At 44.6% G+C, this 15,689-nt stretch overlaps 1 protein-coding gene across 2 annotated transcripts in view; it reads right to left on the reverse strand.

The window, feature by feature from the left end:
* Positions 1–300: 300 nt before the first annotated feature.
* FLOT1 (flotillin 1) overlaps positions 301–15,689 on the reverse strand; it is a 31,575-nt gene continuing 16,186 nt past the window's right edge. The window contains exons 6-13 of one of the 2 annotated variants that reach the window (XM_054977800.1): positions 15,536–15,655; positions 9,894–9,989; positions 9,360–9,512; positions 6,871–7,052; positions 6,315–6,360; positions 6,085–6,222; positions 4,735–4,899; positions 301–2,461 (exon numbers count right to left, since the gene is read on the reverse strand). In XM_054977800.1, the coding sequence (XP_054833775.1) occupies positions 2,429–2,461; positions 4,735–4,899; positions 6,085–6,222; positions 6,315–6,360; positions 6,871–7,052; positions 9,360–9,512; positions 9,894–9,989; positions 15,536–15,655 (933 nt within the window). In that variant the 3' untranslated portion in view covers positions 301–2,428. Of the gene's footprint in view, positions 2,465–4,734; positions 4,900–6,084; positions 6,223–6,314; positions 6,361–6,870; positions 7,053–9,359; positions 9,513–9,893; positions 9,990–15,535; positions 15,656–15,689 lie in introns of both variants that reach the window. The other variant, XM_054977798.1, reaches the window with a different exon arrangement.

Raw genomic sequence — 15,689 nt, forward strand, 5'->3', positions numbered from 1 at the left:
AAGAAAGGCAAGGGTTCCAAGGAGCTTAGAATCTAAGGGGCGGTATGTATGTGTGTGTGTGTACGCGCACGCTTCTCCATCACTTGCCCTCCATGTGGCTGCCATAATATTCTGAATTTCACTGGTTCTTAGATTTATGGATGTGCCTAAATGACAAAGAAATCATTCAAAATTATACATTTTGCATAAATGTGTTTCTGATAGGCCGAGAGTTTCGATTCTGATGAAAGGGCAGAAAGTCTTGCAAATGGTGGTCAGGCTTTGTTTTTGTTTGAAAACCAACTCCTGAGGACAGCCACAGGCAATAATGTTGGGCTTTATTATTAGCTGAGCACTTCAGCGGCAGAATGGCGGAGGGGGGCAAATCCTCCCCCTTTGGTAAAGGTCAGACAAGGCACCGTGCTGAGGCTTCACAACATAGTAAGCAGGGCAAAGGCGTGATACAAACATTTCACGTTCTCCCCCACCCTCCCCATCACAGTTACAAGATACCACTCCGGGTCCCTAACATAGCGACTGCAAACAGACCAAGCGTGCTTTGTTTAAACAGTGTCTAGCGGGGGGTCAAGCTTAGGGACACAGCAGCAGAAGACAAAAGAGTGTGCCCTGGCCACTCACTAGTTAGATTGAGAGGCCAAAGGGCGACTCACGACAGCCTGACTTGGTAGGGCACAACGCTCTACATAAATGCAGTGTTCCTGCAGTCAGACAGCAGAGGTGGTTCTAATACTTTCCCCCAGGGCTTTTTTTCTGGGAAAACAGGTGGTGGAACTCAGTGGGTTGCCCTCGGAGAAAATAGTCACATGGCTCGTGGCCCCGCCCCCTGATCTCTCGACAGAGGGGAGTTTAAATTGCCCTCCGCACCTCTCAACTCCCCTCTGTTGGGAGATCAGGGGGCGGGGCCACCAGCCATGTGACTATTTTCAAGAGGTTCCAGAACTCCGTTCCACCACGTTCCAGCTGAAAAAAAGCCCTGCTTTCCCCCATTTCCAACTGATGTCAAATGAAGGTAGGGGAGACTACCCACAGCCAAGTGCAGAGTTCCAGTTTTGTTTTGCAAGTGAGAGGGGTTATCTGTTGTAATGCTCTCCCCACTTTAAACCACTTCCATGCAGAAAATTAGAGGGAAAGGCTAAACCAAGACCAGTGCTTGTTTGCCATGGACAGCACACTCATATCCCCACGGGAGCCCTCCCCCTCTCAATCAGAAATGGTACACTCCCCTGAGATTATTCCATCTGCTTCTCTTGATTGTATATTCCACTTCTTAAAAAGCTCATGTTCCCCCCACCCCCAGGCACGGGAATGGTAGTGGTGCACGATTGTTCCAGAAATTAAGCAGATATAAGGCACATCCAGGCACTGACTGTTAAATGAAACAAAAACATAACCTGCATACCTCTCTGCCTCTGCAATGCATATCTACCAGAATTCCCCTCCCACAGTGACCCCCCCCCTCCTGTATACAACACAACAGATCGTGTGGAACAGGCCCTTTTGCTTAGTTCTGCCTTGCTGATTTCCTACACTTCTGGGTTTAGGTGCAGAGAAGTCTCTGTAAACACACACTCCTTAAAGAGAGAGCTTGCTGGGAGGAAGGGAAAATCCAGGAATGGCAACAAGGGCAAGAAAATCTGTTTTGCCAAGTGAAGCGTCTTAGCAGGGCACAGCGCTCAAAATTTATGGCACAAAAGGAGAGGTTGAATTGGCACAGGAGTGTGTACGTGGGAAAAGATAGGCGGTTTGCAGTGATTCTAGTTTCAGAAGTCCTTGCACCTTTTTTTAAAAAAAATCAGGATGAGTCAGTAATGAAAAAATGGCCCCCTAGAACTTCTTCATACATTTTAACAGTGCCCTGGGAACCCCCCCCCCCCCCCCGCAATCCTTCGTCAACTCCCAGCACTTACAAAACCTTGTAGCAAAGAGTCCAGCAACTAACTTCAAAGAATAAGCCTCCACTTTTCACCATCATCCAAACTACATTCTTGTTGCCTTCCCAATACTACTAGAAGCAGTTCCTTTCTTAGATCTTCGAAGAGATGCAACTTTTAAGACGTATATAGTGGCCAGGAGTGGCCTGCCGAGGGAGCAAGAACTGGACTTGAGTAAAATGTGGTTACACGTCGGGCAGACTTGGCAGGAAAGAGATCGACGGAACCATGCTTTATATGATGCAGTGGACGTTGGGACAGTCTAAGGTACACACTGGGGTGTCACAGGGACACGACGGGTGCACAAGACCTCAGTAGTGCTGAAGAGTGTTGGCCAACATGCAACAATTCAGTCCTTAAAGGTCTGGCGATCTTTGGGGGGGTGGGGTGGGGGGTCTCTTGATAGGGTAGATCTCTACATCAAACACATATAGACCGGGATCACGGGACTTCATGCTCAAGAAGGATCCCACCCACATTCCCCAAATCTTCAGCATTTAGTTCATTCGTCCTGGCTTCTTCTGGTTTATCTGCTGGCGAGACAAAAACAAAAACACCAGATCAAGGCAATCAACCCTCAGAACACAAATGGAACAGCCAATACACAGTTCTTCTTCAGTGTGGTGCAGAGAGAGTGCAAGAGAAAGATGAGGAAGAGGAGAACGGGGTTTCTAAGAACCTGTACTCCCCCCACCCTTCTCGGACATTCATGGGAGTGTGGTTCTCCACCTCCTTCCACTATCCAAATGTCCATTCATCCTTGTGGTTCCACCTTGCTGCATTTCACTAGACTAGTGGTGGTGGTAAATCCAACTGTTGACAGACCTCTGGGTGGAGATGTGAAAGTCCAGAAAAAGCCCCCTAAAGAATTCAGGAAAATAACTTTTTTTTTCAAGATTTAAAAGGAATCTGAATGGAAAATTAGGAAATGTTTTGTGGGGACTTAACTAAAAATCCTACAAGTATTTTCTTGGTTGGAATGAGGGAAAAGAGAAATTAAGACAAGGTTTTAAACATTCATAACATGTAGGATGAAACTAGTTACATATGAAATGAAATCCTGCTCTCAAGTCATAGTGGACTTATGGCGACCCCCTGGTAGGGTATGGCAAGAGACTAACAGAGGTGGCTTGCCACTGGCTGCCTCTGCAACCCTGGTCTTTGTTGGAGGTCTCCCATCTTATTACTGACCAGGGCCAACCCTGCTTAGCTTCTGAGATGTGATGAGATCAGGCTCTAATGGGCTATCCCAGTCAGGGCCTAGTTACTTATAAGAGAATCTATAACATTAGATAATGATAATGTGTATGTATACTGTAGACACAGACAACATATTTTCAAAGATGTGTTCTTTAAAAGTGAGTATTTTTGTGAATAATATGCTATATACTGTGTTTGATCATACATTATTACAGAGTTCAGTGTTCTCAATGTAAGGAAGTTTTACTTGATAGCCAAATAGGCTTCTAGTCCTACTGTGACTATATATTTCTGTCCAAACAACACTTTCGCTTTTGTTTGCTATAAAATTTGTTTCCTAATCTCAACTTTAATTTTTTCCCCAGCTCTCAGATAACAAAAACAAAATTACATGTGCAAAAACACAACTGTTTGCTGCTTACTGTCTCTGTAAAACTGGTATATTTGCAAATATTCTTATAGAAATTTATACTTAAAGTATTTATACTTATATAAAGACATTTATACTTACAAATTCCATAAATATGCCAAATTTTATATGCTAAGTTTTAAATAAGGTATCTCTATTGTTAACATAGTGAAATAAATGTAGGGTTGATAGGAAAGTAAGCTCTGCATATATTTCAATTCCATCCCACCCCAAAGAAAATAAACTGGAAAAAAAAAACCAATCTTCCCCCATGGCTTCAAAATGTCTGGAAACTAGCAACTCTGAATCCAATTTATCACTCTCAATAGGAGCAAAATTCTGGGGGTGGGTGGAGTGAATGAAGGCTTTGGCAACAGGCACACACGCAGAGTGTATTTCTATTGGTCAAATGCACTGTTTTGATAATTCTTACAACAACCCTGGAATGCAGGCCAGTATCATTTAATAACTAATAACATGACAGAGCTTTGTGAAATGATGCATGGCATAGTGAATGTGGATACAGACAACTTCCTTTGCCCTCTCCCCTAACATCCCAACTTGGGAACACTTAATGAAGATGATGGGCAGTGGATTCAGGAAAGAAACACACGCAAGTCTTCATACCTAATTACTTTGGGGAACTCACTGCCACAGGATGCAGTAGACAGATTTAAAATTGGATCAGACAAAATTATGGAGAATGACTATTAGCCATGCTGACTCAAGAGAACCTCCATGTTTAGAGGCAGTAAATATTGCTAAATGACAGTTGCAAGGAAGCAACAAAAGAGGACGGAGCTTGGGGTCTGTGCCCCTGTTTGTAGGCTTCTCAGAGGTATCCGATTGGCTACTCTGGGAATCAGAATGCTGGGCTAGAAGGACCACTAGTGTGATCCAAAAGGGCTCCTTTTATGTTCGTATCCTCATATCTGAAGCACGCACTTATATACAGATACATACACATACAGTACGTGACTGATGCCCACCTAGCAGGTGCATGACTGAAACAGAATCTGAACCAAGGATTTCTCTCCTATTAACATGACGCTTCTGGGTATAGTCAAGGGGAGTGGTTTGCTGTTTGACATCACCCTGGAGCGTCCCTTCCATTGTTAGCCTCTTGTCAATGACTAGGGCACTAGACACATTCCCCTTCCGCCCCCTGAGAATCCCAGCAACTCAGCCTGGTACCTGAGAAATGCTAATGCCGGTGAGTTTCTCCACGGTGTCGGGCAGTTTGTTCATGATTTCTAGGACCTCCCCCGTGATCTTGGCAGCCCCCACGTCTCCAGTCCCACTGGACACCATCGTGATCTTCTTCACCGAGGTCAAGGGCTTGCTGATCTCTTCAGCCACCTGTGAAGGAAATATACACAAAAGGGGGGTGGGGATAAGCACCAATTGGTTATTTTCTAGGTGCTCAGATTTTGCAAGAAATGCAGACCTTGGCTCAGAATATCCCAAGCCGCTACTCCACAGTAACATGTATTTATTTTTGTAAATGCTCCTAGTGGGTTTTGAAATATCCATAAGCAGAACTGCAAAAGTTTAATTATCTAAGAAGTGGCGTTTGTGATCCTCTAAGCCCCTTCCACATAGCCCTGAGTTACTTTCACCTAACCAAATCCTAACCAACACAGTCCCCATGGCACCTACTATGTGCCCTGATGCCCATTTGCTTCTTCAGCAAACATCTCTTCCACAGTGCAAAAAACCATCATGGCTTTCCTCCACTTTACTAGAGCAGGAGGTGCTTTAAAAGATCCCACTGAGGAATGAATAGCTTTGGATCTGGCAGGGAACACTCATTTGGAAATTGCAGCCTCCTTCATAGGATGCTGCCTGCTTTGGAACGTCCCAACATTTTCTAATTGCTTCCCTACGGCAGCCATTTTGTGGTGGTGCTTACTATCCTCTCTCAAATTTTCAGAGATGCCCACAGGCTCAACAAGGTGAGGATTTATTTAAGGCATTTATAGTCTGCCTTTCTTACTGAGACTTAAGGCAGATTATATAGTGTGCTATTAGTACCGTCAATATCAAGGACATTTCAATAAACAATGCCAAAGGGTAAATAAATGCAAGTAACATTAGCAAAAACCCAATAGTTAAAGAAATGCTGTAACAGAGCATAAGCAGTTCCTACTTGCTTAATCTAGACATCCCCTTCTACCACCTCATACCCCCTTACTATAAAAAACATTTCCTGATGTTAAAGTTTGGAGCTTGAAAGATTTGGCACGGAAAGTGAAAACATTCATCGGCCTTACTAGGAAAGTAGAACTCTTATTTTTCTTCAGGAATAATCTGGACGTACAGTTTAATGAAAATACATATTTCTGGAGCCTCTATTGTTTGTATCTGCAGGAAGCTATAGCACTTAGCTTTTTAAAAAAAGCAGGGCTTGTTCTCAAATATATTCTTGGGACCTGGTCTGATCTTTTCTTAAATACCATTATTACTGATCTCTCTTCAGTTCAGGACCATGTGATTCTTTGTCACATGGTCTCCATTCGTGCGTGTGTGGGGGAGAATACTAACCTCTGGAATCTTCTCCAGAAGCATGTCAACCATGGCTGCCTCCTGGTACTGCTGAAAGGCCTCTGCCTTCTTGGCCATCTGCTCAGCATCAGCCCGGGCTTTGGCCTCGATGGCATAAGCCCGAGCTTCACCCTTCACCTACGGATGGGAATGAAAAGAACAACACTGGAATTAGTTTATTTACCATATTTATAAGCTTGTCTTTCTCACTGCCACAGAGATGCACTCACCCTGACTGCTTCCGCCTCCGCCTCGGCCTGCATGATCAGCTGGGACCTGTTAGAAAAACACAAACAGGAACGTGACCACACTCCTGTGGTCCTGCTCCCGACCACCAACGTGCTTCTCATCTGCTTTGTGCTTCTCAAAATGGAGGAGATGGGAGGAAGAGGAGGGACCATAGCACTCAAATGCGACATGTCGTATGTAAAAAGCTGACACCAGGGAGGAGCGGGTAGTGTGAGGATATTAGAGATCACATATAAAGTCAGACCCAGTGTATGGATTGGCTTACAACAGCTACAATTTCTAATTTGAGCCTTTCTGCTTGGGACAGAGAGTACTCATTCCTGAGAATTAATGGGGGGGAAAAGAGACAAGGAAGACTTTGTGCGAGTGGGACACGGGTGGGACAGCTGAGCCGCAGAGGCTGAGGAAAAAGCCTTGAGATGGAGTCCTAGTTCAAGGCACCTCAGGGCCAAGGTGGCTGTGTAAAGAACAGATGTGTGTGTGAGAGAGATTTCAGCGTGTGACCGTAAGTCATAATGCTGGTAAGTCTGCCCTTACCGTTCAGCTTCTGCCAGTTTCTCCAGCCGGAAGCGCTCTGCTTCAGCGGGTTTCTTGACCCTGGCCTCCAACTCCCGTTCCTTACGAATGATCTCTTGCTCCTGCAATTGAATCTGCTGGGTCCGCTCCACCACCAGCACCTGCATCTTCTGCTCCTCGATCTTCTGCTTCGTCTTGGCTACCTGTGGAGTGGGGAGGACATGGGGGGGGGGTCATCTGGCTGAAGAGGAGTTAGGGGGTCAAGGCGGAACTTTGATGCAGCTCAGAACTGTGGAACACCCAGTAGTTGGGCTTGAAATTTTGTTGCTTTGTTAGCCACCTCAAGTCCAACAAAAGAAGGCAAGATATGAATATTTTAAATAAAACAAATTTAACCTTTGGGTCCACACAGACAGCCAATATATTGAATAGTAACACACACTGCGACACCTTTGCGAAGTTTTTTACTGATAAAATAGCTCGAATTCACTCTGATCTAGATGCCATCTGTAATATAGGAAAAACATAAGGAGTGCTTAACACACTGGGCGGTCTGTTGCTGAATCATTTTAACCATTTATTTAACCATATAATCATTTATCCATCACAGTTACGGACACTGACAGGATTCTAGCATCTATGAAGGCCACTACTTGTAATTTGGATCCTTACCCGTCCTGGCTACTAAAATCTTGCAAAGACCACATAAAGGAGTCCTTGATGTCCATTATAAATCAGTCACTATCTCAAGGCACCTTCCCTCAGCCTTTCAAAGAAGTGATTATCCGCCCACTACTTAAAAAAACATCCTTAGACAAAAATGATGCAGCCAAGTATCACCCAGTCTGTAATCTGCCCTATCTGGGCAAAGTGGATGAGAGAGAGCAATGGCTGACCAAATTCAGGCTTTCTTGGACAATTCTGGTTCCTTGGACCCTTTTCAGTTTCATTTTAAGCCAGGCTATGGGACAGGGACGGTTATGGTGGCTTTATTTCAGGACCTCTGCCTTAATGTAGACAAAGGCCATGCTTCATAGTTGCTCCCCCTGGATCTATCTGCAGCCCTTGACACAGGAGACCATGCCATCCTGCTGAGGGGTTTGGAGGCAGAAGGAGGTATCAGGGGACGTGCCTTGGACTGGCTCAAATAATTCCTCATGGGCTGAACTCAAAAGTGTTGCTGTGGGAGACCAGCTATCTTCACACTCAGAAAACACTTAGTAAAATAGTTCTCTGTATTCAAACTATGATAAAGTAAACCAGGCATCACCCAGAGACTTGAGCATGGGGTGTGGGGGAAGGGGGGAGGTGAGCCAACAATCAAGAGCAGAGGCTGTAAAAGCAGCAATGGTGTCTGAGGCCAAAAGTTACTGAGAAAAGCATGATTAAGACTGCCCCCGTACAAGTGAAACACCATGTTGGACTGCACTCAAGTGGACTTCAACTCATGGGTCATGACCCTTGGGTGGGTCGCAAAGACCAACATACTCTGATTCCCTATAATGCCACCTTTTGTGCGGAGACCTGTTGCATAGTGTGCAAGGGTGCTATGCCTTCTGCCTCTCATTGTATGCATATTGAGAAGAGTAGCAGGTGAAGGCACAGGGGTTAGACAGGATTTCTTCACAGCTTTGACTCTGGGCTTATTCTTCACGACAGTACACTGCCTGGTGCCTGGCTTGTGTTTTCCACCCTTGATTCTCTCGGTCTGCTGCCCACAGCTCTGGACTTGACAGTGTAGAGGTTGTACCTCCAGTTGCCCCCTCGTTCTGTGACTATGATGTGAGCTTGTTGCTCAGCAAGTCCCATGCTCAGGAAGTCCTGGATCTGATAAGGGTGCTCTGTACCAAGAAAGAAGGTGCATCTCGCATCACACACGTGAAGATGGTTCATGTGTGTCTTTTGTTGTCAATGATTATCTTCAGCTTGGTTTAGACATAGAAAACCACGGTTTATCTGAACTATGGTTCATTGGTGAAATCAGGATTCAGGCTTTTAGTCACTCCCACATTTTTCTTTGCCTCAACAAATGCTGGTGGTGTTGCTTTTGTTCTGGGTAAGCTTCTTTGCAACAGAGGAGAGTGCAAGAGTGGCACCAAGGAACAAACAAGATACTCACATTTACACATCAGGCAAAACCATAGTTAAAAACTAACTGCCGTTAATAAATAAACCATGAAACATGGTTTCAGACCCAGGTTTGAAGGACCGTAACCACGGTTAGCTGCGTGGACTGTGTCCAGACAATCATGCTAATCAGGTAGTGTAATATAAACTGTGGATTAAATCATGGATTTGCAATATGTCCAAATGTGAACTTATCTAGGCTAGATGGTGTTCGGTAGGCATTATACAACATTTAACCCAAGTCCTTCACAACCCAAGCTATATTTTAAAAAATATCTCCACACAATTCTGAAGCAACCACCAAAGTATCTTTTCTATGCACTTGGAAATGCAATAATCTGAACATGCCTCACCCTTGACACCCACCACTGAAGCTGCCTCACCTGGAGCTGATACGCCAAGTCAGATTCGGCTTTCCTCGTGTTCACCTCGATATCATAGGTCGCTTTCTTCAACTCGTAATCTCGCTGGGCCTTGGCCATTTCAATTTCATTCAAGTACTGAGCAGACAACTTCTCTTGCTTGGCCTTAGCTTCCTACAGGCGGACAGGGAGAGCACAGGATTTGCATGTAAAAGGCACTGGGTTCAAATTATGTCACTGCTGGTTAAAAAATAAAAGATCTCAATTGGCTGGGGAAATCCTTTGGTTGAGTGCCAGGAAAGCTGCTGCTAGTCAGATTAAACTGTTAGATACAGAACATGGAAGCTTTTTCTTGTTTTTATCGAGGATTACTCTAACAATAGGGGCTTTTTGCCTGTGTTACCAGATCCAGCCTAAAATAAAAGCTAAGTTCCCACTATCTAGTAGGTCTCACGAAAGCAAATAAATGCAACGCTAAATTAAGAAATATGCCAAAAGCCCTAAGGAGGCAGAAAAAAACAAAAGCATCCTTCCGACACTGGACCTAGAACTCACCTTGATGCCAGCATCTCTCTTGGCTTCAGCTTCTCCAATCCGGGCATCCTTCTGCACCTGGGCAGTTCGGGCTTTTCCCAGAGAGTGAAGATAATCCTACGATTGAAAGAGGAATTATGGTCAGAGGTGCCCACATGTGGCACCAAATAAAAAGAAGATCCAAATTCAGGAACGAAGAAAGCCTGCCTTTGACATTTAAGCTATCTGCAGTCTCTCCTTCCAGAATCAAAATTTCCCCTTTGCTTAATGGCTAACTTCACTACACTACACTAAAGCCTGTAGTGTACTCTATATGGGGCTTCCCTCAGAGACTGGCCAATCTCCCACAGGGAGCCAGGTCATGGAGGATATGCTAAAAGGTGGGGTGCTGAATTTCACACCAGTTAAGGCTTCTGACACAAAAGAACCTGCCCAGGCTAATTCCAGGTAATTCCACTTCTAAAGTTCTAAATGACTTAGGTATTTCATATTGGAAACTGTAGCTGGTGCAGAAGGCCTATTACACCTCTTGTTACTCATATGCAGGGCTTTTTTCAGCTGGAATGCAGTGGAACGGAGTTCTGGAACCTCTTGAAAATGGTCACATGGCCGGTGGCCCCACCCCCTGATCTCCAGACAGAGGGGAGTTTCGACTGCCCTCCTCACTGCTCGGCGAGGGCAACCCACTGAGTTCTACCACCTCTTTTCCCAGAAAAAAAGCCCTGCTCATATGCATGGATTGACAGTTTGCTCCTGGGCCCAGTTTAAGGCTTAAACCCCAATACAGCCTGGACTCTGCATAATTTCTCCTAAATATTCTGATGGGTCCCCTGAAGTCAGAAGAGAAGGCTTTGTGCTCTGGGTCTCCTCCTCTGGAGGTGAGAAAGACAGGTGACATTGAGCAGGGTTTTCTTGGCAGTAGCACCAGTCCTTTGCAACTCCCTGTCCAGAGAAGTCCACCTTTCCTTTTTTATGCTTATTCCTTATACACTTGCATCATATAATTACAACTGTCCTCCTGAGGGTTTAGTTAGCTGGTTGTTTCCTATTATTGCTGCTACTAAGTTACATAGTATTTTATTCTGGTTGTTGATATCTTTTTTATTTGATTGATGGCGGGGGGGGGGGCGGTACAAGTTTGTATTAAGTTGTGTGTTTTTAAAAAGCATCCTAGCTCTCAACCCCAACAAGTGTATGTGTTCAGCTGTAACCCTACAAGTAGCCCTGAGGCAGGAGCCATGTGCTGGTTCCCTCAGGGACTTCTCAGGCCATACGCTGTCTGGGATTGCAGGAGAGAGATGTTTGATACGAAATTAAGAAACTGAGACCAGGCTGCAGGAACAGAAAAGCTGACTCACTGACAGGAAGGTGGCCAGGCTCCCCTGGGGGCCTGGACACTCCCTTGATGATAGTTCTATTCTTTGGCTTCCTGAGGCTTATCAAAATCCAGTCTGCTTGGCAGTAATTGACCTTTTAGGACCATCAAGGAATCTTGCCTTACAATGCAGACTTCCGTGAGGGGCAGCAAGGGCCGGAGAAGGCGGCTCCAGCCTTCTCTGCCATGTTGCACGCCCGCGTGGTGGCAGCAGAGGCCGAAAAGGCCTTCCCCGCCACCCTGTGGGCCGCTGCAGGCTCAGAGGAGGCGATGCGGCAGCAGTGGCAACAGCGGCTCTGGCCTTCCCCGCCCGGCCAGGTAAGTGGGTTGGAGGGGATGGGGGGGCTAATTGGGGGTGTGAGGGGGTGGGGGTGAGTAGTGGTGCTGGGAGAAAACCCAGCCCCCTGAATCACTTTGGAGTGCTCCGAATCTTTACAGAGCATTCCGAAGCAATTCAAATACCTGGTTTGGGGTATTTCCGAATGTTTTTCCTGCTTCAGGTAAACCTGAAGCAGGAAACTCAAATATTTTCGGGGTGCACACCCCTATTTATAAGTGGGCCTAGGACATCAACCATCTCCTGGTCCTTGTTAATCAGGCTTGCCGCTCAGGTAAATTAATCAAGCCACTACCCAGCCTTTTTCAAACAGGCCTGTGCTGGACACCTGTCAGGTAAACTAACCATCCCAGACTGCCTTTTCCATACTTTCCCTATACATTTAAATCAGGGCAATATCTAGAGTTCTTTCTACAATCCACTCCCCTAAAATTTAAATCTCCCAGTCAGATTCAAAACTTCTATCCTGGACCCAATTCCATTGCAGGAGAGATACTGTCCCCTCCTCAATGCACTAAAGGTGCATAACCACCACCTCTCCACCCGCAAACTGTTGTAGCTGGTTCCTGGATCCCTCTTGCTACCCCAACCCCACGTTGGTCTCCTCCTGCTGAAATCACTGAGTCTGCTCTGAGTTTTACTTGCACTGAAACAAGCTCCTCATGCATTGGATCTCCCCTTCTTCCTCCTTACTGCTGTGCAGAATAGGGAAAGGTCTATCTCTTTGCTCCTCATCGATCTTCCCTTATTTTCCAGTTCACACTGCACTACATAGAGAGCTGACATTTTGCTTCTTTCCATCAGCCAGGACCTCATAGCCAGAAAGACTAAACACTCACTTCTATTCTGTTCCCCACAGAAGTGAGAACCAGTTTGGTGTAGTGGTTAAGAGCGCGGGACTCTAATCTGGAGAACCGGGTTTGATTTCCCCACTCCTCCACTTGAAGCCAGCTGGGTGACCTTGAGTCAGTCACAGCTTCTAGGAGCTCTCTCAGCCCCACCCACCTCACAGGGTGTTTTGTTGTGGGGATAATAACAACATACTTTGTAAACTGCTCTGAGTGGGTGTTAAGTCATCCTGAAGGGTGGTACATAAATCAAATATTATTATTTCCCTCACATTTACACCATTAGCTGCTCCAAACTGAAATAGCTCAGGTTGATATTTTCTGAGTTGTGTTAGGAAATGTGCTATTTCCTTGTACTTTCGTTTTAATATTTGCTAGTATTTATTCAGGATAAGTTCCTCCCCCCCCCACCTTCTTAATATTATACCCAATCCCTCAATAAAGTCCATATTTCTTTTTAAACCTTTAAATCTGTTTCTGTGGTCCTTTTCCTATTGAATCATGTTCCTCACATCAACTCAAAACCACCTCATTAGGTAAAAGATTCCTGTTCCCACTCCCTGTAAAAACAATCAAGCTAATTCCCCATGCTGGTCTGAACATGGATGTTCACAGGTTTTTAGTTATGTGCAGGGCTTTTTTTAAGCGGGAACGCGGTGGAACAGAGTTCCGGAACCTCTTGAAAATGGTCACGTGGCTACTGGCCCCGCCCCCTGATCTCCAGACAGAGGGCAATCTAAACTCCCCTCTGTCTGGAGATCAGGGGGTGGGGCCACCAGCCCAAGTGACCATTTTCTCCAAGGGCAACCCACTGAGTTCCACCACCTCTTTTCCCAGAAAAAAAAGCCCTGGTTATGTGGTAACACTCCCCCCCCCTTAATGTTATACACAAAACATTGTTTACTACTGTGCACACTTGTAACTTATATGTGAACGTAGGTCAACCCCCTCTTTTTCTTGACAGAACACTGGGGGGGGGGCTACTCTTCCACTAGTCAACCTATTCTTCTGCTAAACTTGGAATGTGGAAAAAAATCCCCCCTACTATGCTTAACATTGTAAACCCCAAGCTGGAAATGTCGCTTCTTGGAAAGACTGGGAATATGTGCGTCAAAAGGCAGGGAATATTAGCCATGCCTAGGCAGAGGAACTGTAGAACTCATTGAAATTCCAACCTATGGTCAAGTAATAAGAACGACAAGTCAAAGGACCTTTATGATACAAGCATTCAAACGGAACACAGCAATTATTACAATCTGATTAACAGAGTTATTTCACCATCCAGGATTTTATCTCAGTGGCTACACTGAAAAACGTTGCTGCCCTTTCAGTAATGTGTACATTCTTCCAAGCAAGAAGAATGGTAACTAGCTGTTCTGCTGTGCCAAAAATCGAGCAATTACATTCTCTCTCCCTGATAATAACTGCAATACAGCAGCACATGGGGTACAGCCTCTATCACCCCTGTGCCACAAGGCCCATAACAGATCACTCACAGCAACCCCCAAGAACTGCTGATGGCAAAACGTTACGCAATGTGCTAGGGTCAAAGCTCTCCCATAGTTTGGGATACTTAAGGTATTTAAATAGTTTGCACATTTCTTAAGTATTGGGAAAATTTAAAGGTGAGTAAAGTCTACGTGTCAAGGCATATATGTTCTGGTAATCTATGTCACAAACCCCTTGCTTGACAAATGCCTGGGCTTTCTCCAGATTATTAGCCATGGTTGAGCAGAGGAACAATATAAATCACTGAAATCCCACACTATAGTCAAGCGGTACTCTTAATTCTGAGGATTTGTAACATGTTCTGCACGTGGTCCCAAGTTTAGTGATGCAGCCAGAAGGACTAGAAATATACCTTTTAAAATAAATTCAAATTGTTCTCAGGATTAGTTCAAAAGTCTGAGCCACATACCAATTAATGCACAGCTTCAAACTGACCTCCCCAGCCCATTACACAAACTTATTTTCCTAAAGAAAAAAGGAAACTAGTAAATGTGCAAATCACTATCTGGCTGTTTTGCATAATCAACTGTTGAATTTGGAGTCTCTAGACTCTTTGGTTACAATCCTCTTGGCAGACAGGCTGGAACACTGAATAAAGAAATTGACCACCCAACTTCCTTTTTAAGGGATACCAGTTCTGATGCAGAGCAATATGAAGGCACACTAAGAATTCTGAAACAGACCTGGACATTCTAGGCAGGGACAGGGAATTAAGTTCTGCATGCTTTGGATTAGTTAATGAGGGCAAACTAAAGCACTAATCTCAGATTAAAATGTATCCTCTGGCTAACTGGTGCGACTGACAACAAGCCAAATCTCTTATGGGGCTCAATGACTTGTAGGCCACACAGATTTGCCGCATTCCTGGATCCTGCTATAGATTTAATCCAAGAAGCAATAGGATGATGGTATCTTCTTCTGCTTTTTTCTCTGCTGATGTTGTGTTTCATGGTGAAGACACTACTAGTTTCCTTCTAGCCAGGAAACCCACAACACTGAAGCTGGCAGCCAAAATCAATATGTCTTTTAAATCTGGATCTTCTACAAAAAGGACAACATTTGAATATGTTTATTTTCTAAAGCCATTTTGACTCTGATTATGTTGTAGTCATAGGAAATGCTCCATATTCCCCTAGTTTGGTTGGTAGGTAATTTTCTGAAGATCCCAATACCACACATTTATGATAAGCAAGAAAACAGATTACTTCCTGAGCTACAGAATTGTGAGCAGAGTTATTGCAAGCAGAGGCTCTGATAAAGCCCAATAAAAGCAATTAATAACATTAATTGGGCCTGAGCGTAGTAAAAGGCAAATAGGATGTGACCTATTACAAGTTAGAATCCATACACTTCCTCGGCAAATGGAAAGTACTAAAGATAGTCTTGCCTTCAAATAATGAGTGACAGCATCTATTTATTAAAGTAGTTCTCGCTTTTCAACAGCCCACTATCTTGAAGATCATCAGAATAGCAGAGTTTTGAAATAAGTTTATTAATTGATTAACCAGCTTAAAGTCAAACAAGTAATTTCCTTTAACCCCTTAAATCTATTGATCGTGCTATCAGAAGATAGAACTATTCCCAGACACCTTACCTGATCATCATGGATGTCTTTGAGGGTGTAGCTGACCACACTGATCCCCATGTTGACCAGATCAGACGAAGCTACTTTGAAGACTTGCTCCGAGAACTTCTGCCGGTCCTTGTAAATCTCCTGCAGAGCAAAGGAAGATAGCAGGATGCATTAC

Source organism: Eublepharis macularius, chromosome 4, assembly GCF_028583425.1.
Source record: "Eublepharis macularius isolate TG4126 chromosome 4, MPM_Emac_v1.0, whole genome shotgun sequence".
NCBI classification, from domain to species: domain Eukaryota; kingdom Metazoa; phylum Chordata; class Lepidosauria; order Squamata; family Eublepharidae; genus Eublepharis; species Eublepharis macularius.